This window comes from Physella acuta, unplaced genomic scaffold (genome assembly GCF_028476545.2).
Source record: "Physella acuta isolate Inbredline_101_S28 unplaced genomic scaffold, ASM2847654v3 ptg001661l, whole genome shotgun sequence".
Lineage (NCBI taxonomy): Eukaryota > Metazoa > Mollusca > Gastropoda > Physidae > Physella > Physella acuta.
The window spans coordinates 89954-112957 of record NW_026733174.1 but is presented as its reverse complement, the minus strand read 5'-3'; the positions used below and the strand labels follow the sequence as shown (position 1 = coordinate 112957).

General features: G+C 32.8%; 1 protein-coding gene and 1 non-coding gene across 5 annotated transcripts; one reads left to right on the top strand and one right to left on the bottom strand.

Annotated features, from left to right (window-relative positions):
• Positions 1-140: 140 nt before the first annotated feature.
• Trnal-caa (transfer RNA leucine (anticodon CAA)) lies at positions 141-258 on the top strand. Its single transcript has 2 exons — positions 141-178; positions 213-258. It is a non-coding gene; the product is annotated as a tRNA-Leu (tRNA).
• Positions 259-890: 632 nt separating this feature from the next.
• On the bottom strand, positions 891-22381 carry LOC131929661 (CAD protein). Of its 4 annotated transcripts, XM_059285972.1 has the most exons (46): positions 22310-22381; positions 19409-19518; positions 18923-19192; positions 18490-18548; positions 18138-18218; positions 17837-17978; positions 17268-17439; positions 16578-16865; positions 16028-16181; positions 15725-15856; positions 15376-15609; positions 15002-15223; positions 14512-14700; positions 14126-14359; positions 13778-13915; positions 13411-13578; positions 13244-13326; positions 12794-13040; positions 12577-12675; positions 12366-12467; positions 12134-12256; positions 11827-12009; positions 11342-11560; positions 11033-11200; positions 10751-10933; positions 10272-10376; positions 9845-10090; positions 9578-9662; positions 9290-9456; positions 8725-8889; positions 8404-8535; positions 8081-8282; positions 7793-7908; positions 7373-7588; positions 7007-7244; positions 6462-6506; positions 6069-6101; positions 4541-4719; positions 4345-4422; positions 4086-4227; positions 3871-3941; positions 3372-3497; positions 3086-3241; positions 2891-2992; positions 2703-2797; positions 891-2345 (listed from the first exon to the last, which is right to left on the bottom strand). In XM_059285972.1, the coding sequence occupies exons 2-46, from the start codon at positions 19509-19511 to the stop codon at positions 2243-2245; spliced, it is 6795 nt and encodes a 2264-aa protein (XP_059141955.1). In that variant the 5' UTR covers positions 19512-19518; positions 22310-22381; the 3' UTR covers positions 891-2242. The 4 variants fall into 4 exon arrangements, with proteins under 4 accessions (XP_059141955.1, XP_059141957.1, XP_059141958.1 ...); XM_059285974.1 differs by lacking the exon at positions 6069-6101; XM_059285975.1 differs by lacking the exons at positions 6069-6101; positions 6462-6506.
• Positions 22382-23004: the final 623 nt, after the last annotated feature.

Genomic DNA, 23004 nt, shown 5'->3' with positions numbered 1-23004 from the left:
TCTAGGCCCTGATATAGCAATACACCAATAATTCTATTTCAATACATTATGCATTATATTATGTCTAGCCTTTAAAACAAACTCCACTTAATATTATTGTTTTAAAAGAATATATATTTTAAATTTTCCTTTCTCGTAACGTCAGGATGGCCGAGTGGTCTAAGGCGCCAGACTCAAGGTTAATACCTTCCCGCATTAGCGGGTGATGAGGCTTCTGGTCCACGAATGTGGGCGTGGGTTCAAATCCCACTTCTGACAATTCTTTTTTTGTTCTCTTTAAAAATGTTTTATACCACAAATAAAAATGTCTAGATACCGCATGAGCGACCAAAGCTTTGTTTGATTAAAGAAAATATTTTGTTTTTTTTTTTCTTAAAAAAAAAGTGCAGTAAAAAGGTTATAAAGATTTTTAAAATGTTTTTTTATTCACTTTACTAGCATTCAACTAATACTAAACGTTCATTTGTTGTGCATTGTCTACATAGCTCCTAGTCCTGAGCCATCAATCTCAGTTATGGTTCAACTTTCTGGCGACCAATGCTTTTATTAAAGAAAAGAAATTTGTTGTATTTTATTTTCGTGCTGGTAAAAGTTTTAAAAAAGCTTATTGTAAAATTACGATTAAGCCTATCATAAATAAAATTACACCACATTGAATTAATACGACTAAAAATATTTGCGTTGAATCCCAGTGAGTAATCTCTAATAGACTATCATAAGCTCCTCTTTAGTCCACTTCTAGGCAAATAAACATTTCACCATCCACTGTTTCAGTGATTGCCAGTATTAAATGTTATCTCCCCTTACATAAATGAATATAGTTATTTTTAAATTTAAAACTATGAACCTAATGTCTAATAGAATTAAAATAAAGAAAAGAACACTGCATATTTATTTTTGAAATTTTATTTCTCCAAAGACTTGTATTTAATCTCATAAGGAAAATGCATCTAATACATGATTGTGGAGTATGGATGATGTCAAAACAATGAGAAAAAAATGTGTAGGCCTATTCAATTATTCTGACCAATGCAACATTTTGAAGAAATTAATCTGTTGGTATTACAGCTCTGCACCAACAGCAAAAACCTCATTCCATTCTCTCCATCCCTGAGTTAATATTTGAATAACCATTTTAATCCAAACAAAAAAAGACTACATAAATGATATGTAAATCGGTCAAATAGGAACATTTTTTTGATGAACACAATTTATAGTGAATAACATTTACAATAAATTGAAATCATACAATATTATCACTTCCGAATAGAAAACATTTGTATTAAAAAATAAAATACATTATAGATCAGGATGTCACACAGCCTTTAATGATAATTGAGATCATCAAATTAAAGATGAAGAAATGTAAAAAAATCTTGAATTGAGAATGGTGAGATGTAAAATTGCATGTGACATCCTGATTGAAATAGTATCTCATTTGCTTTCTTTTGAGAAAATAAATCAGTAAAAGAAATATTTGTTAAGGAAGGTAAGATAATTAAGAAAATTGATTGAAATTGAAAAAAAAGGTAAAAACAAGTATGAGTAAATGAAAAATGACAATAAAAAGATTAGAAAAGAAATCTAAAAATTGCTCCAAAAAGCTGTACCATTTAGAAAATTTGGAGAAAGGAGAAAATACAAAGAGCTGATGTATTTGTGTAAGTTGCATTATGCTGAGTATTTTATTCTGTTATGAAAGTATTTGCACACATTTAATTATTGTAATGTATAATCTTTCAATAATATACACTAATCAATCTTATTTATCCTTATAAATCATTTATTATATGATGGTGTTTGTACTAAGAGGTATTTTATGAATTAAAAAATACACAACCCAAATTGTTCTTATGCACAGTACATGAATATAAACCTAAGATAGAGCAGTATTTGTTTTGGGTAAGAAAATGATCATTACATAAAAACACACTCATTAAAAATGCAGTTTGTTACGGTTAAGGTAAACCGAGACAGTTTGTTCAAAAGGTATAACAAATGTAAACAAATTTTAAGTTTATTCGAGTAAAAAATAATAACGGTAAATTGACTGAAAAAAGATATGTGGACAAAAAACAATAATCGTAAATCTTAAACTATAATGAGGTGCACAAATATAATTGTCCAAGTTTTTATTTAAAAAATATCTTTAATAGATTTTATTTGTGTATTATCGAGTTCAAAAAATTTACAATAACAACAAAAAATGTTTATATTGCTGTAGAACAATCATTGTTTTTCTTTAACATCTTCCGAGGATTAATGCAATGAGTGCCATACGAACATACATTCCATTTTCAGCCTGACGGAAGTACGCAGCACGTGGGTCAGTGTCAATGCTAGGACTGGAATAAAGTAAAGCAACAGATTTTGAAACATATGGGTCAATGCTAGGACTGTAATAAAGTAAAGCAACAGATTTTCAAACACAAGGAAAACTTAACATTAAACAGTTTTAAATTTACAACAAACAACCCTTTATAAAGAAAGTATTTGATCTTGTGATTTACAGTTCATTTACAAAACATACAAATTTTGTCTAAAATGTGATAAATAGTCTAGAAGTTAACATTTATGTAAATTTTGCTTAAAGATTACAGTCCTGTTTATAAAATTGCTAAGCTAGTTAGTTACTCAAGAATATTTGCTGTTTTGTAGTTAGTTGATAAAAAACAGCCATTAACTGAATAAAAGAAAATCACCTGATTTCAAAAACTCGAGGCAGAGGGTGCATGACCACCATCTTCTTCTTGGCTAATGTCATCAATTCTGGCGTCAAAACTAATTTATTGCAGGCCTGTAAGGAAAAAAAAAAACCAACATATTTTTTAAAAATTCCGCCTTTTCAGCACTAAATTTTAAATTTTCCTAATCTAGACAAGTAAAATACCTCCTTGTAAGCTTCAATGCTATCAAATCTTTCTTGTTGAATCCTTGTCATATAAAGCACGTCAGTGTCAGGCAAAGCTTCCTCAAGGTTTGTGTAAAACTTCTGTTCATTTTAGAAAATGAGGTTGTTAAATATAATATAAACAAAAATTGTACCATTAAAATTTATGTGTGCTGTTTGTTAGAAATTACTTACCTGGCTAATTCCTCGTTTAGTCACCAGTTCTAGAATATCTTTAGGCATTTCAAGGCCAGGAACTCCAACATATCTTAGGTTGACTTTGTATAGTGTCAACAACCTAGCCAATGAGTGAACAGTACGACCATTCTTCAAGTCACCAGCAAGTGTAATCTAAATATGAAAAATATCCAAATGATTGCTTTAAAACATTAAACATGAAACTATTTAAGTAACTATAAAAATAGGACTAGGAGAACATGGTATTGAGATATAAATATGACAGTGTTTTTAAAATACATACTGTTAGCCCATTGACTGTTCCAATTTCTTCTCTGATAGTAAAAACATCCAGCAGAGCTTGAGTTGGGTGCTCACCTATGCCATCACCAGCATTCACTACAGGCTTTCGGCTGACTTTAGCAGCAGTCTGTTAATTAAAATGTAAATAGTCTGCTTTTCAAATTCAACTCTCTTGTGGACAAGTTAACATTTTAAACATGAGATAATTACATAATTAGAGGAAAAAACAAGTATTGGGACAGTTTTGTTACAATGTCTTATTTAAATTGGGACAGTTTTTTTTAAAACAATATTCAATTTAAATCATGATACAAAAAGTGATTTTTGTAAAGATAAAGCGAGAACATTAACTGTCAAGGGTAATTTTAGCTCAGTATTTTAAATGACTACTAATAAGAACATTCACAACCACTGAGCTGGGCTGATTTAGAGATAGCTATTTTTTTTTTTTTAAAGATACTGGACAAGAATATAAATTGTACACCAAATAAAATATATACCTGAATGGCTCCTATCTTAGGATGTCTCAACACTAGAATATCAGCATACCCAGCCATCATGGATACAGTATCTACAAAAATGTATTAAACCACATTTTCATAAATGGTTCATTTGATTTAATTATCTTGTAAATTATGTATTTACTTTGAAAAGGAAAAAATATAAAATATATAATTGACACAGGTTTTTAAAAAACGATTAAAACATTTCCCACCTTCTAGGGTCTCCCCCTTTTTGGTAGAGGATGTGATCTCATTAAAATGAAGAACTGTCCCCCCAAGTCTCTGCATGGCTACAGTAAAAGAACAACTTGTCCTAGTGGAGACTTCAAAGAAAATGGATGCCAGTACTTTGCCCTAAAGAAAGAAAATACCAAAAGAGTTTAATTATTCAAAGAAGGATAAATAAAATAAAGTATTTAACTGATTTATAATTCTAATTCTGTTAACAAATTAAACCATCAAATAACTCACCTTAAGGACATGGTCTAAAGGTCTATCTTTATTTACTGCCACTTTGTAATTGTGGGCCAGATTGAATATTTCAGAAAGCTAAGAATGACAAAATAAAATAATTATCTAGTAGAGCAAGTTTGAAAAGAGAAGAATACTTGATTAAATAGAGATGATTAATTAAAATAAACTGCAGAAACAATAAACACCAACAAACCTGGTCTTTGTTGAACATCATTACACTTTCACAATGTTGCCCTGTTAGTCCCTTGGTAAAATGGGGATGACCAACAGGCTGGAGAGAGGCTGGATACATCCCAGGCATGGAGGCAGCTACCTGGGTGGCCAGCTGTCTTGTTGTATCAGAGTGCATGGCGTGATGATCCTTAGGGACATCTGGAATGAATGGACATTTATTTGAGAGTTTGAAAAAACCCATCTCGCCTCAAACCCACTTTATCAGCATGTGACACAGTATCAGGGCATTTAATTGTACCATGAAAACATTTTTTAGAACTACTCATATTGTACATGTTGAGCTTAAAAATAATTCCTGTAGTTGTCATTCTCATCTTGCAAACTGCAAATGAATAGGAAATTTTTAAAACCTATCTAAAAATGTATTAATGCTAAAGTAAAAAAATTTTTTTTTGTGCTTTTCATTTAAAAAAATAACAACCTAAAAGCAGCCTTAATATCTGAATTTTCTGTTTTGCTTTAAAGATACACCCAACAAAAATATGCTTAAAATATTAAGTTCAACATGCTTTGTACTTTAGTTGTTTAAAAAGTGGAAGTCACTTAAAAGCTGAGTAAGTACTGAAAAAGAGACTGATGTTTTTATGTTAAATTAGAATAATACTAGAGAAAATACACCTTAGTAAAAAAAACAGTACTATAGCAAAAAGATTTTGCTACTTGCGGTTTTTTAGTACCTTGGCTGATTTCTAAAAAAATATAGAACAATAGTTTAACAATACAATAATCCACATAAAGCAATAAATTTTATCATAAAAATGTATACAATACATTGTTCAAATTTACAATCAGCTTACTTCTCTTTACAAACACATTTTTCAGTTTTATCACATTACACCAACATTTTCACAAACATAAAGTACTACATTTTTCCACAAACTGTAACTTGAGTGGTACTTTTTAACAGTGTATAAATAGTATGATATAAGCTATTATAAAGATTTATTTTTAAAAAATTTAAAAATGTGATAATGAATTAATCTGTTATCATCCTTCATATTAATCTTTTTCCAGTATTCTTAAACAACCTGTTTGATATAATCAGCTTCAGAATGATTACTTTCAGCTGAAGTATAAAGCTGGATCAAAACAGAACCTTAAAAGCCTCATGCAATAACAAGTTTTTTTAAAACTGCAAAGATGTACATGAGCATGTAACAACAGAAAATAATTTCTTCAATGTAATAACAGGATTAATGAATTGCATGCAAAGCAACCGATATTCAATTTTACAAGAACATTTTGTACTATTTAACACAATTTTTGAAATAACTATAAAATAAAAAGGTTTAATGGAAATTTTAAAGCTGAAATATTTTAGCAGCCCATGTAGATAGGAAATTGCCTGAAGGGTATTAAAATTGTGATTTGAATATTCTGTAGAATTTGTAGCCATTAGCAGTGCAAGTGTTACCATTAGTTTAAACATTGTGTACATGTCACATGTTGACCCCACTTGAAACAGATAAGTAGCTGAACAAAATTACCTGAACTTTTCTCTACACCTGTAGGTGCCTCACCTTCAAAAACAAGGCCAGAAAATTACTCAATAGCACTCAGAGCAAGTCATTTTGTTCCAAACACAAGGGCCATAATATGTGCTTCACCCAATACCAATTTTTAGTTATAATATTTGATTTTCACTCTGATGCGCATTATTTGTTACAAATTAGCATAGGAAATACTTGGTTAATGTGAGCGATTGAATTTTTATTTTTGCTTTAAAAAATATCAATATCCCCCTATTCATTATGAAATTAAGATTAAAACGTTGCCAGAAAAAACATTCTATTTCCATAACCGATGTTAGAAAATTAAATGGAATAATAGAAGGTATTAGAAAGCACATTGATAGACAGCATGCATCTACATTTTGTTACCTGCTTTTTCACGATAAGTTAATGCATGTTCAGGTGAGTCTCCAACTGTTTAAAAGAAAGGTCAAGGATGGAGAGAGGTAACAGGAGGAAATTGATTATTAATTATACATTTAGTTTTTATCGAGATGGTTTCCAGTCTTACATTGAAAAAAAAAACCAAATTGTAATGAGGGAGAAAAACACAAATGCTAAGTTAAAACTAGGTTCAGATGTAAACCACTGTTAAGTTACTGAGTTTATAAAATAAGTTTTGTCTGGGAAATATTTGTTCTTTTTCATGATCAGGCAAAAATAAAATGACAAGCAATTTTCATGTCAAATAGGTTTTAGAAAGTTAGCAAAGTCTAGCAGATTCGCTACTTCAGATTTAAAAAATAAATTTTGTAAAGCAAACAATATGCTAAAAGTAGTAAAAAATAAAAGCTTCTGAATAAAAAGTACACCATGCAAGTCATCACACTGAAAATGAAAGTTAAATAATTTCTAATATTAAACTTGAACAAAACAGAGTAAAAAAATATCCTAAACTAAATATAAACACTTACCTAAGTGAGAGCATTCAGATATCTTGGGTGTGCGAGGAGGATGGGTATGTGTCTTGTCAGCGTGGTATTGGGGCATCACCTTCCTTGGGCTGGGAGGTTCTGACGGACCTTGTGACACTGGCGCACTGCTGGGTATCTGGACACTAAGCTGAGCAAGAGTTGACTCGGGGGATTTGGGTAAAGTTATGGGTGGTGGAAGGGATTTGACATCAGTTCCATGTCCAGGATTTGTTATCACCTAGGCGAGATATGATCTTTGTTAGTTCCAAGCTTACGATTATAACTAATACAGTTTTTAAAAACTTGCCAAAAAAGCCTGATGACAAAGAAGTTATGTATCTGTATTTAGTTAAAAGATAACCTTACCTCCCCATCAATTACAGCCAACTCTCCTCTGAGCACAACACGTCTGACGATTCCTTTCACTGGTCGCCCAGCAAATGGTGTCCACTTTGATTTAGTATAGGGCATTGAAGTTGGGATGACCCACTTGTGGTCAAGGTCCACTTCAATGTAAGTGTCAGGTTGCTCAGGCAAATTGAATATGCGCCTTGGATTGGTGTGCATCCTCAGCACAATATCCTGTAAAAAACAGCATTTAACAATTGTATCTAGCCTTTCATTAAATGTTATTGGTTAATTATTCATTAAAAACTTAAAATTATGAAGTATAGAAACATAATTTATAGATTGTTACATTATACTTCAGTTATTGCACTGATTTTGAAGCTACAAAACTACACTTTTACAATAAAATAGTTTGACTAAAATAGAAAAAAAAAGAACCTCAATAGTTAACCTTCCATCATTCACAGCCGTCAAGAGTAATGGGAGTATGGTCTCCAGCCCTGGGTAGCCTGGGGGTGCAGTAGCACTGCTTTTCTCTTCAAGTGTGTGAGGGGCTTAGAAAGATAAACAAACAAAGCTGGACATTACACATTAAATATCAATTAAAAATTTGACAGCACTCTCCATAACAATTTATTTCTTGTACGAACTAACAAGTTTAAACAAAAGTTAAAATGTATTGTAAAGTTACCAAAAAAAAAAAAACATCTAACCAGCACAACCTACCATGATCTGTGGCAAAGCAATCAATGATTTCAAGATTGTCCCACAGTGCCTGTTGGTCTTCTTTACTGACAAGACGTGGCATGACTTTACCAAAGCTTGCACCAATGGTGGTGAGGTCGTCGGCAGTCAAAAACAGATGGTGGGGTGCTACTTCACATGTGATCTGAAGGCCTCGCTCTTTAGCTGCTTTTATCACAAGGATCTGAACATGAAAATTATATCTAATGTACATCTATAAATATAAAAAAATGACATAAATAATAAAGATGGTGTATGTTGTTAATATTACCCATTTCAAAACCAATAATGTTAAAGTAAAATACCTCAGACTTGCGGGCTACATGACAAATATGTAGGGTCCTCTGAAATAATTCAGCCATCAAAATTATGGCAGCTGTTGTCATTTCTTCAGCATGGGCACAGATTGGAACACATTTTGGCCAATTTTCAAAGTGCTGGACAATGGAAAAATGTTATGCTATCAAGATTGATTCATCATGTTCAACAAAGAGAAAAAATGTGATAAATGTGACTTGTACCTTTATCTTTAAAAAAAAAAACATTTCTGACCATGTAAAAAAATAGCCTTTAAAAAGGTAAGCTAGTTGATCAAGTTTGAAGAATAGAAAAGTTTCCATGGTTACCTTCATCCACACAGTTACATCATCCAGTTTGAGAGTGGTGAACGTCTCGTTTAGGTACATCTTTAGAGCCACAACTTTTCCACTCAAGTGTGGCAGTGTCAGGGCATTGGTGCTGCTTGCTCCTGCAAATATGCCATAATCACACCTAGCCCCTTGACGTGCCAGCTGCAATAAAAATACAATAAATTTGGTAAAAAAATTAAAACCAATGGTTGGGCATACAGCTTGTGATTGCTAACTCTGAAAGTCCTCAGTTTGGACCCCAGGCAGATAAAGCCTAGCTGGGGATAGCAACTCATCTAGGAGAGAAAACTCCAAAATCAAACAACATTTCCCTTGCAGATTGTTCCTGGATGGACAAAGGCTATGGAAGTAAATCCAGAAAGAAAAGCAGGCTGAAGTCTGAGTCAACATGCTATAACAAGTTGACACATAATACTTAATTGTGTTGTAGGTAATACCTCTTTAATATTACAATTCAAAAATGAAGAATAAGAAAACCAAACTATATTTAGTAATATAAATAATTCCAGTTTACTGCAACAAAAAGCACAGGATATCTGACCTTGGAGGTGAGCTTGAGAGCATCCTGATCCACGACTGGAGGGTTTGTGTTGGGCATGGCTAATATTGTAGTTATGCCTCCAGCCAGTGCTGCAGCAGTACAGGATGCCCAGTCCTCTTTGTGGGTGGCACCAGGTTCTCTCACATGGACATGTACATCAATGAGCCCTAGTAGAGAATAATACATGAGATGCATTGTTGTTGTACTCATTGGAATTACTTTCTTCTGTTGAAACAAACTCTTAAAAAACTAAATGTGCAATTTAAAATAATTTGACTTGGATCATACCTGGCAATCTGATAATTTTTTGAGATGAAAGACAGTCAATATTTGTTTTCATAACAGGGGCTTGAGCTTTCAACTGGTGTAAAGCCTGAATGAAAATATTGACATTTGAACACTGTGTTATTCAAAATGGAAATAATTCTTACAATCAATTGCAGACAGATTTTTAAAAATTACCTGCAAATTTTTTTTTATATATTTATGTTTCCTTCAAATATTAATTGACTAGGGTTTAATTGTATTAAAACATTTAGACAACTGTTCACAAACCTCCACAAACAGTTTTGTACATTTGACATCTGTGATTAGAGGCACAGAATAGTCCACAGCCATCCTGCGTGTCTTGTAGCCCTGGGTTATGAATGAAGATGCACGGTGGCAGCCAGAATAGCGCAGTGGCAGGTTAATGACCAGGTCAAACATGTGGTCAGAGAGGTAATCAGCTATGGTCCTCTGCTCACCATACCTGTTATTATCCTCACCGGTATCCTCATATGGCCAGTCCACAGCCTTAATCTTTAAAGCAATATACATCTTGTAAATATTTAATTTTTAGGTAAAATACTAAACTGCTTTATTTCTAATGCACTAACGTTATTTCAGATATTGTAAGTTATCGGGTCCAAAACTTAAAATTCTAAATAACCTACAAGAGAAGGATAAAGATTGAAAAACAAACCTCTCTCTGGAAACTTACATTAAAGTTGTGTTCATTGTAGAAGTCTGCAGTCCCCATACTGGCAAACAGCTGGTAACCAAGTTTCTCCAAAGTTCTCATTGTAGGTATAAGTTCATTTTTGTGCTTGAAGAGAAAATGTGTTTAAATAGCAAAGAACATACATTATTTTGCAAGATGTGAGATTTTAAATTATACGATGAACAAAATTACTAAATATATGACATTCAGCACTTTTAGCAAGTTACAATGTTAAATGTATTATGAAGAGGCTTTAAAAATCCTTCTTCTTCGTTCTTAATTTGAGTGTTGGAAGGGATTCCCATCCAACACAAAAATCTTTGAAAAGGCACAATTTTTTTTTTAAATTAGCAATTCAAGGGATATCCATTGGTTTCAGTCTATAAATTTAATATTTAAATAAATTTTTAAAAAATGAAAAAAAATAAAGGAATCATTATATTTTAAAGGAAATTTTTTTTTTTTGAAAATGTCTATACCTTGAAACTTCCAATTGAAATTAAAATATTCTTTTTTGGTATCTGAAATCCTGTGCTTAATATTGCCTTGAGGTATGCATCATAACGATTTTCTCCAAAGCATGCAACTTCTCCTGTACTAGCCATTTCCACACCCAAGAGAACATCTGCACCTTGCAAGCGGGAGAATGAGAACACAGGCACCTAAGATTTAAAAAAATAAAAACCATACTTTTAATACCATTACAAAAAAAACGAAACAAAAATGTGCACAACTATCTGCTAACTGGCTCAAATACTTACTTTGACTGCCACTTTTCCGCAACCCGCTGTCACGTTAACTGGTTCAACACTCTCACCCATGATCACCCTGGTAGCTGTGCCAACAAAATCATAATCCAAAGCTTTTGAGACAAAAGGGAATGACCTTGAGACCCGGACATTACACTCTATTACTTTTAAGTGGTTGTCCTAGAAAGTAAGAAGAAAAAAAGTATTAAGAAAAAAAATATTTTAACAAGAAATGTGTAAAAACATATTAGGGCCTTTTATAATTGTTTAAACAATTAGTCTTAAATCAAAGTTTGAAAAATGAAAGCCTAACAAACTCACTTTGGCAATAAGCTGAATATTGAAAGGTCCAGTCACAACCAGAGCCCTTCCTATGGCACAGCAGATTGCTTTAATTTTGGCCAAGGTCTCCTGATTGAGATCTTGAGGTGGGGTAACCAGTGTGGCATCCCCTGAATGTACTCCTGCATTTTCTACATGCTCAGATACAGCAATGCAGACCACCTCTCCATCAATAGCCACAGCATCTACATCAATTTCCTTTCAACGACAAACGACTCAGGTTATTAAAAAATATAACAATAATGCAAAATTACTTTGTTAAATATTAAGCTACTTTAAATAATTAAAACAAACTATTGTTTTATTGATATCAGTAATAATCAGTAAGAATGTTGGTACGGTTATTGACAAGATCCAAAAAATCAAAAACAAATTAATGGTAATAAAAACTTGTCTAAAATTGGTATTATTTCTACTACCTTAATGACAGATGAATAGGATTATTCAAATATGGGAACTTTTACCTTAGCTTCCAATATAAACTTGGATATGACCACAGGATAATCCTTTGAGACAGCAGTAGCCTGGGTAAGGAATGTCTCCAGGTCATGTTTGTGCATGGCAACATTCATTGCTGCACCACTCAGCACATAGGATGGTCGGATCAAACATGGATAGCCAACCTCATCACAGAAATCCATTGCAGCCTTTATAGACAAGAAATATTTAATAAGTATATGCTATTATTGATCAAAACATTTTGACCGCCATAAAATAAAAGGGTTTATGTATTAGACATAGCTATCCAGCATGAGTTATGCACAAACTAACTTCGTAAGTAGACAGCTCCTTCCACTGAGGCTGGTTTATGTCCAGGTTATCCAACATTCTAGAGAATTTGAATCTGTTCTCTGCATTGTCAATACTGTCTGGTGAGGTTCCTAAAATTACTGCCTGAAACCAGATGGGTCATTTTGTAAATGGACATTGTTTTTACAAACCAAAACAAAGAACAAAACAGGATTGTGTTAAGAATCTAAGAATAACAAATTTTAGGCATTACCTGCTGCCTATGCAAGTCCATCGCAATATTGTTAGGCAACTGACCACCCATACTTAGGATTATTCCATGAGGATTTTCCAAGGTGTAAATATCCATGACAGTCTGAGAAGATAATACAATCAATGAAATTATGCATGCTGAAAATTAATTCATTTTTAAAAATGTATTAACAATCATACTATATAACCAGTTAAGATGTTAGAGCTAGTACCTCAAATGAGATCTCATCAAAATAGAGCCTGTCACACATGTCGTAATCTGTGCTCACAGTCTCAGGGTTGTAGTTCACCATGATAGTTTTGTGGCCGAGCTTTGAATGTGGAAAACAAACATTCACAAATGAATGAAAATATTACATGGCAATTATAATATACATACTCACATGACCAGCCTTGTTCAGTTTTAACACTCCTATTTTATAGGCTTACCTCTCTTAAAGTTCTGATACAATTCACAGCACACCAGTCAAATTCAACGCTGCTGCCAATACGATAAACTCCTGATCCCAGCACCATGATGTGTTTGCCAGGAAAGTCAATGTCGTGTTCTATTCCACTGTAAGTCAGGTACAAGTAGTTGGTGGTGGCCGGCCATTCAGCTGCCACTGTATCAATCTGTCGAACCCATGGAATGATGTTCTGGTCGTATCTGCACTTTCGAATTACTAGCTCTGTGCTGTTAGATAAAAAAAAATATTTAAATCTCAAAATATACTTTTCCTTGCATTCAAGGGTAGTTTTACCTATTTTTCATTTTTATAAGTCAAAGAAATAAGAAAAGTAATTTTTAAACAAATTTTTATTTTAACTTTGTAATAACGTTATCAGTCAAATTAGTAGATAAACTAGACACGAAATGCCACATTTTTTAACCCCCACCTTGAAACAACTTGTGCAATCTGCTGGTCACTAAATCCCAACTTCTTGGCAGAGAGTAAGAGATCGTGAGGAAGATTGTTGGCCTGAAGAAAAAAATCTTGTTTTTAATGAACTGAAAATTTAAATATTTAGAGGGGAAAATGTATGTATGGATTAACAATAGTTACCTTTCCTTTGTATGCCTCAAGATCATTGTATTTTTTAATGATGTTTTTAAATTTGTAAAGAAACCAGGGATCAATTTTGGTCAGTTCATACAGACGTTCAATGGACATGTTTTCTTTGAGAGCTGCAGCCAGAACAAATATTCTTTTATCTGTCGGGTGTTTCAGTTCCTGTAGATAAAAATATATTTTATTTATTGTGCCAACTACTTAATATAGTGGTGTTTTAGCATTCATACAAGAAAACTAATAAAATGCTTTAATTTTACTTAAATTATACATCATGAACCCTATGGTAAAGATGTTAAAATGATATATTCATTATTAATAAGCAACAGCTGTGCTGGAAACTAATGAAAAATGTACTCACATCTTCACAGACTTTGTAAGTGGTTGGATCAAAACCCCTGACACTCTCATCAACCATCCTCAATGCTTTCTGAAAAGCTTCCTCAAAGTTCCTGCCAATGGCCATGACCTCACCAACACTTTTCATAGAACTGCCAATCTGAGTTTTACAAATTGTATGCATTTTAATTTATTGGACCCAAATACAAAAAAACCATATCTGGCTAAAATTAAAGAGTTCCTCCTTTGGTAAAACATCCTACTTCATAATAGGTATTTAATACACATCTTCATTACTGGTTTATACATTCTCTTGTGCTAAGTCACAATTTAAAAAAAACAAGCAATGCAAATATATTTTTAACGTTACCTTAGTAGAGACTCTAGAAAATTTCCTCAAGTCCCACCTAGGAATCTTTACAACACAGTAATCCAAACTAGGCTCAAAGCATGCTGTAGTTGATCCTGTCACTGAGTTCTTCAACATCGGCAGGGGCATGCCAAGAGACAGCTTAGCTGCTACATAGGCCAGAGGGTAGCCAGTGGCCTTGCTGGCTAGTGCTGAAGATCTGGACAGCCTGGCATTCACTTCAATGATGAAATACTGAAAAAAATCAGGTTACTGGTAGGACTCTCAAGAAAATATACACATTAGCATGAGTGTTATTTAGCACATATGTGCTATACAACACCTTTTCACATAGGGTTCACCAACAATACTATAAAAACTACTTGAAAAGAATTATTTAAATTTACCTGCTGGGATAAAGGATTTAAGGCATATTGAATGTTGCACTCTCCAACAATGCCAAGGTGTCTAATCACTTTTATAGCAGTTGTCCTGAGCATATTGTACTCAGCATCAGTTAAGGTCTGACTAGGAGCAACAACAATACTCTCGCCAGTATGAATGCCCAGTGGATCCACATTTTCCATGTTGCAAACCTAAAAGATAATTTATACAACACTGTACAAAGCCTTTTAATTTTTGTAGAAATTAAGTGATTTAAAAATACAAAAATGAAATATCAAAATGTTAGAAAATTAATATAATTTAGTTGTAGAATTAAATAAACATCTAGCTTGGGCAAAAATAAATAAATTTTTAATATTTTATTTAGTGGTGTTTTTGGACAGCATCTGGGAACATATTTCATATACTTGCACCATATCCAATGCACATAAAGTCAACTTCTACATACATTGCCTTAGTGTAAACAAGGTATAAGAAGGACTAGGCACTCACCGTGATGCAGTTGTCATAAGCATCTCTAACAACTTCATATTCCACTTCCTTCCAGCCTTTCAAAGACTTGTCCACCAGCACCTGGGAGGTGTGGGCAAATGCTGCCTGGACAAGGACACTCAACTCTTCCCTGTTGTCAGCAAATCCTGAGCCTAAACCTCCGAGTGCAAAAGCAGCTCGAATCATGACAGGATACCCCAGCCTCTCTGCAGCTTGTACAGCCTGTCATGTCAACAGAATATTTTCTTAATCCAATAAATCTTAACATCAGATGTAGAAAATAATACACAGTGATTTTGTTTTCAATTGATAATATAACACTTGTCTAATTATAATGCATACCAGTTTAATTATAATACTTGTCTAAATTGTACCTGTTCAGGTGAGTAGGCAGCCTCACTAGGTGCAACGAACTCATTGATTTCAGCCATTTTGTCTGCAAATATTTTTCTGTCCTCTGTCCAAACTATGGATGCCACCTGTGTTCCAAGGACCTTGACATTGTATTTATCAAAGATGCCAGTCTTTGTTAGTGTGACACCACAGTTTAAGGCAATCTGTCCACCAAAGGTTAACAACACACCATCTGGTCGCTCAGATTTGATGACCTGCGGGCAACAAAGTGAAGTATCAGACTTGTATGATGTTTTACAGAAAATAAAAATGTTTTCACAAGACATGTTTAAGTATTTGTCCACTTTCAAATGCAATGACAGCACTCACCTGTGTAACATACTCAGGGGTTATGGGTAAGAAGTAAACTTTGTCTGCAAGACCTCTTGAAGTCTGAACAGTTGCTATATTTGGATTTATCAAAACAGTTGCAATCTTTTCCTCTTTCAAAGCTTTTATTGCCTACAAAAAATAAATTAAAAAAAAATTGTTAACAAGATAAACAGTGATATGCCAAAATAAAGAGTCTTACACAACTCTTGAAATATCAATAGTTAAAGATGAGTTTGTTGACTTCATTTATAAAACAATCCAGATTGATTTGATGTCCTTGTTGACTAGGTTATGACTGACCTGTGATCCTGAATAGTCAAACTCCCCAGCCTGACCAATGGAGAGTCCACCTGAACCTAGAATAAGAACCTTCTTTGGCTGTTTCACATCCAGCTGTACCATGGAAATACCTTCACTTCTCAAGTGGATGTGCATCCTCTCTTTGATGCTTAGGCTAGTTGAGGATAAAACAGCTCATCCAACTTACTGGGTTATTTTAATTGCTTTAAAAATATAGAGGAGATTCAAAATACACCACATGTAAAAGTAAGCAGGTATAGATAAGATCAATCTATAATAATCTAAAATGCTAAATATAGGGGATGAAATGTTCAAGAGGTCGGCCAAGTGATAGCTAATTTAAACAACTCAAGTTTTGTTAATGGCTTAAGCATGAAGGGAACCTGACCCATATAGGGGAAAAAAACAACTTGGCAAAGAGCTGACCACATAATCCTTTATATGCCAAAATAAAAAACAGAAGAACTCTACTCCATCTGACATTGAGGTGATCTGGGCTGAAATAGTGTTATACTTTTTAAATTTAAATAGTAACTTTAAAGTCACAAACCTTGTATTTCCCTGTTTGTGTGATCGAACTTGGTCTAAAAACACAGTGAATAACCCTTCAAGGTCCTGTGGACCTGCCTTGTTTTCTGGATGGAACTGGACACTAAAGAAGGGCCTGCTATCATGAATGATACCTTCATTGGTTTTATCATTAGCATTGGTGAAAAGTGGGCTCCATCCTTCGGGTAGAGTCTTCTCATCTACAGTGAAGCCATGGTTTTGGCTGGTTATGTAGCATCGTATGCTGTTTTCATATATGCAGGGTTGGTTATGTCCTCTGTTACCATATCTGTATTGAGAAATTAAATAGTTTGTTGATCTACAGAAAAATTATTATTTTACAATACAAATATATTTTCTAAACAGTGTTAGATGTTAAAGAATTCAAAACTACAAATAAACATATGGGTGAGGGTTAAAATGCAATTGACTAATTTCAAATTAAAGCCATTACAAAAATAAAATAATAACAGATCAAATTTTTGGGGTATTTAAGCTATGGTATAGAAAAAAACAATACCTGCTTAGCCAAAACACTAAGCAGTTCTTATTATCAACTGACAGCAGACACTGATTGAAGACACAAAATTGACCCAAGCAGTGTATAAAGCAGTATTAAGTGAACTGATGCTGCATTAAATTCACATATTATCAGAAACTGTACAGTATTTCGTGAATATTTATAACTTACTTCATTTTCTTGGTTTTGGCCCCAATGGCCAAAGAAAGAAGCTGATGGCCAAGACATATACCAAAAAATGGTTTGTTTATGGGGTCATTTACTATTGCACTTATAGTTTTGATCGTAGCATCACACATCACTGGATCACCTGGGCCATTGCTGACAAACACACCATCATAATCTGAGTGGACACAAAATGTATTTGTAAAGTATTTAGTAGTTTTTAAACAGTTTAATTCCACTAGTTGGACAGCTGCTATGGAAACAAATCCAAAAAGAAACACATATCAGGTTGATATGAAACGATTGTGTTGGAGGAAATCTTGTCCAACATTACAATTAAGATCAAAGAAAAAAATGCACTATTTAGTGTTTTTTTTTAATAATTGTAGAAAAAACTATTCCCAGATGAGGAAAGCCAGAAACCTTTTTCAAGTGTTAATATAATGGCCGTATATGAATAGTAAGTTATTAATTACATAAGATTCATTTTTGTTAATGACAAAAAATAAGAAATGTAAATCATAATCATAATAAATATTTTATCTAATTTAGAATGTATCATAAACAGCACCAACCTTCAATATTGAACTGTGCATTCCATGGTACAACAGTCACAGATGCCCCACCCTTACATAAGCAGCGTATCTGGTTGTATTTCAAGCCACAGTCTATTGCCACAATTTTAACTTCTCCTTCTTTATTGTAAGTTTTGATGGTCTATAATTTAAAGAGGATTTCTTAAAAACAGACAAAACAATACAAAAATCTTAACATAAAGCATATTTAACAGTAATAAAGGATATACACCACAGATTAGAATTTTTTTTCTCATCAATGAGTTATGAAAATTTTTAACTGCTATGTTTGAAAGTGTACCTTTGTAGAAACTTCTGACACCAAGTTGAATTTGTCTGGATCAATAAAGTCAATGGCATCATCAGTCTCTTTAACAATCAACTAAAAAAAAAAAAAATTTTGTTTAGCAGCAAAGAACATACAAGAGGTAAGTTTAATAAAATAAACAGACTTATTTTGAAACTAAATGTTCTATAAAAAATGAATACCTTTAAGTGAGATAAATTCAAAATATTTTTATTTCTATTTTGTTTTGAACAAAAATGTATAAGAAACTAACTATACAGTGTCATGTGTCCAAATTATATTATTCTTTAAAAATAAAAAATGTGCATATTTCTCTATAATAATTACAACAATATGTAATACTTGCCTTTCCAAGCATAGTGCCCTTCTCTCTAATTTTTTTGGTGAGAGCCCTTGTGTCAATTCCTAAAAGAAATTTTTAATGTGTTAAGAAAATGTAATTTTTTTTTTACTTGTTTATTATGTTCGCAGACTAACCAATTCAGCCATCATCCCATTATATGTCTAGGTCACAGAAGTAAATTCTATTTCATCTGCCTTAGGGTATAGTAATTTTTTAAATAGAAAATCGCATGACTAAACAAATGTGCGCATCAAGTGAACACACTGTCTGAATACTATGTGTCACAGCTTAACACATTTAGAACTTTACATTTTTAACAAATAATGGGTTTGGGAGAAGTACGTGAAATCTTGTTCAAAAGATTTTACCTAAAATGAAGAATCAAGTTAAATAAGTTTGTTAAAAAGTTGAATTTAAAAAATAAGTGAAGTATTACCATAAATTCCAGGGACATTCTGTTCTTTCATCCACTGATCAAGTGATTTTTTGGCTCCCCAATGGCTGTAATGCTCAGACAAATCCCCAATAACTAGCGCTGCAGCATGGATTCTATCAGACTCAAACCATTGAGGGAGTCCATATACATCTGTCTCATCACCTGCGACTCCATAATTACCAATCAGGGGATATGTCAGGATTAAAATTTGCCTGTGGTAAGAGGGATCTGTAAGGGACTCAGGGTATCCCACCATTCCTGTCTGAAACACTGGAACATTTTTGGGGTAGAAGAAGGAGTTAAATTATAACTGTCTCGAGTTTATTGATTGAATATGTATAAAAATGATCAATTACTTAAAATAATTAAAATCAAATATTTTTCTAGGCGTTAATTCAGCTTAGTCATTAATATGCTATGATATTGAGAAAATTTACATTAATATCTGAAAACTATGGTAAATTCTAAATTATGTAAATCACATACCAACTTCTCCTGGTACATTTTTGGCAGCTCCAAATGGTATTCCGTAATAAATTGTTCCATCATCTAGCTCAAGATAAGCACTGCCATCTTTGTTTGGTGCCATACATAAGCTGGTTTTATGAAAAGAAAAATACATTTTGGTTGGAGTTGTGAGATTAGTAGAAAATTTTAAGACCCAGGAACTTATATAATAGACAAAACAGGCACATAAAACTATTAACATGTTAGAAGAGATAATTTTGTAAAGTTTCCAAATAGTTAAGTATAACAATATGCTTATGGAAAAACAATTTGATAATATTAAAGGTAAAAGAACATGTTTAGGACTATTACAATACATTTTGATCTACATATAATTTATTAAAATACAGACATTAGTTATATATTAATGTTCTTTTAAGGTCATCTATTTATGACATCTACAAAAAAATTTGGATTTATAAGCACCATCCCATCTCTATCCCAAAATTGGAGGGAATCTGTTCCAACACTATAATTAAGAATGAAGAAGAAGATGCAAAGTAACAGACTTGTTTATTTTTTGCATGAAAAGACATTTTTAGAAAGTATTACTTCCTGAACTGATGTGTCTTACTAGTGTCTTATAATACCACCATAATGAATTCTTCTTACAAAAAGGAGTGTTAGATTACTGATTGCTAACTAAATAAAATATTGTTAGCTAGTTTCACCACTAACCCTATCCTCAGTCTTACCATAGCCCCTAACGTAAACCTCATTCTGACATGTCTTTTAATACTTTTATCGCATATCGTAATAACAATACTCTTTATATTGATTTTAATAAGTGGTATTGTTACATCAAGTTAAAAATCTCAATTACATATTTGTTTTCATTCATTACTTACAACTGAAGCACAAACTATATAGGCCTAGATATGGCAATTAAATTATCTGCAAAATTTGGTTTTCTTCAAAATATGAGTACTATCATAAAATTGTAGGAAAAATCTCCATTTTACATCATATGGAGATTAAGTTAGTGTGTGGTGTATGAGTGGTGACAAATAGAAAAACGTGTGTAGGCAAACTACGTATTTTGAAATATAATTTTTTTAAGTGGATGACCCCCATGATAAAGCTTGATTGATCATCATTCACTGTTCTAGCCACTAAAACTTCTAGTCAAGATCTAACTATAGGGAGGGCATAGGCATTCTATAATATATCAGCATCTAGAATTTCTACTTTACTATTCAATATTATTCATTACTTAAGCTATCATTGGCCTAAAAAATGAATGAATAAATTACATTAATGACTAAACCCTAAATTAAATTTAAAAAATTACAAAATAATAAATCTTAACCCCTTTACCGTGTGTCACGAGTTAACTCGTCATATAAAATCTTGGGCTTAACCGTACATCACGAGTTAACTCGTCTTCAGATAAAAAAGTCGTCTGTGTGCCGTGCGTCGCGAGTTAACTCGTTTTGATACGAAAATAGCATTGGAAATCAATAACAATGTAGAGGGAGGCTAATCTAACAGCCAATTCAACAGCGTATGATAAAAATAGGTCATCATGTGATGTTGGTACTGTGCTTTTGAATTACCTTCTTTATATTTACCTCATAAATTCTAAATGTCAACTCATTTTCACTCAAAATGATGTTTTATTTTGTCAGGACAACATAACAAATCAAATAATGAAAAAAAAAATACAGTTTCCAAAAAAAATTTTTTTTTCCCACGGTAAAGGGGTTAATAAACGTAATAAAGGATAAACAATGAAAGAAAATAGTGCATTTAGTACCTATTGCTTTATTTTTAAAAAAAGTATAATACAATTGCGGAAATTGCTAGTTATATTACTAGCTTCAAATTTCATGGCTGTGTTTTGTAAACAACAACCTCATGTCATTCTTTATAATTTTACTTAGGCATATTATTTAGTTTTAGGCCTATAGTTTTGTTTTATAAACGAAGGAAGAACTGAGAATCTATTCAAGCCTCAAGCATAATCACTTTTTGGTTTGAATAAATAATGTGAACAATTTTTTTTATTTCTGAAGGTAGGCCTACATAGTACATACTGCAAATTTAAAGCTTTATCATCTTGTTCATTGGGAAAGCTGGCTATATTATAAACACAAAAGATAGGCTAATAATAGATAATTTATTTCAATGTAGACTTTTAAAGTATTTTCTTATATAATTATTATGGAGTTTTGCTCTTTTTGATCCATATTTATATTACATGACCCCTGCAGGGTCTTCCAAGTGGTAGATCTATAGGTTTTCCGGATGATTATAGATCTAGATACCGGTGTCCGATAATGGAATCTTCTTTAAAAAAAGGGTTTTGGGTTGTTAGTAGTATTGTAATCTCGACTAATTTTATGGTTATAAATTAGGGTTAGGCATATGGACAGTATGGTAGGACCAGGGGTGGGGTTAGGGACAGGATTAGCATTGACATTACATTAGCCAGCCATGTGTGTATTTAGTTGACTACCAGTAACCTAACACCCTTTTTAAAAGAAAATTCCATTATAGCCGCTACAGTATAAGACTCTTCATTCTCCCCTATCTCCTAGATCTAGTACATTAAGTTTAAGAATAAAAGTAAGCACTAGATCTAGATATTGAATCTACTAGTTTACTAGTTAGATTAGAATCTAGAATAGAAGCTAGTCTTAGACCAGTAGAGAGTAGTCTAATTAAATTTTACTTAAAAGTAGTAAAAAAGAGATGGCCTAAAAAATTAAATTTCAAACATGAGTGGAAAAGTGACTCATAATTCAAGTCTAGTCTATAGAATAGATTCTTTAGAATAAACTTAGATTAGAATCTAGATCAAGGCTGCTAGACTAGGGCCTAGATCTAAATCTATAGATTTTAAATCTAGAGAGATCTAGAGTCTAGCTAGCAACTTACAATTCACTAAGCTACTTGTTTTCGACCCACGTGTAGTAGATCTAGAAGAGTTGTTTACAATTCAAAAGCCTATGGGCTGAGTAGCGGATCTTTAACCTTACAAAAACAAGATCTACACTTTCGAAAAATAGGCCTAAATCTTAAAAATAATTAATTATTTTATATTTATAGCCTGTAGAGTCTAGATTCTAGACCTAGAATTAGTCAATAAACAATTGCTAGAATTTAAATTTTGGCTTATATAATTTTAATGTACTAGTTTACTCATTTAGCCTAAGTGTTATTTGATCTAGATCTAGAATTGATTGTCTAAGTCTAAGACAACTAGGGCCTAAGTCCAATTAAAATTAACACAATGATCTGATCTGGGGAGGCCAAACACTGAAAAAAAACAAAGACATAACGACCCATTTCATTGCCCGGTGTGAACTTTCGAACCCCCTCAATATATATGGGCCTATATGCGTGTGTCTGCATGTGTGCGTTTAACACTTTTCTAAGTGTTACGCGATTTATCTATTCAAAATCTGGTGTAAACCCTTCCTATTTACGTTGGTGAAAACGTCCCCACCTAGTTAAATCATTGTGTCGGCGCCCTATACGCCCTATAAGCTATGCCACTAAGGCCAAGCGGATCACACACCACCAGAGTTTCTTCCAGGCATCTCTTCGGGGGGGGGGGGCGAAGCCCCCCG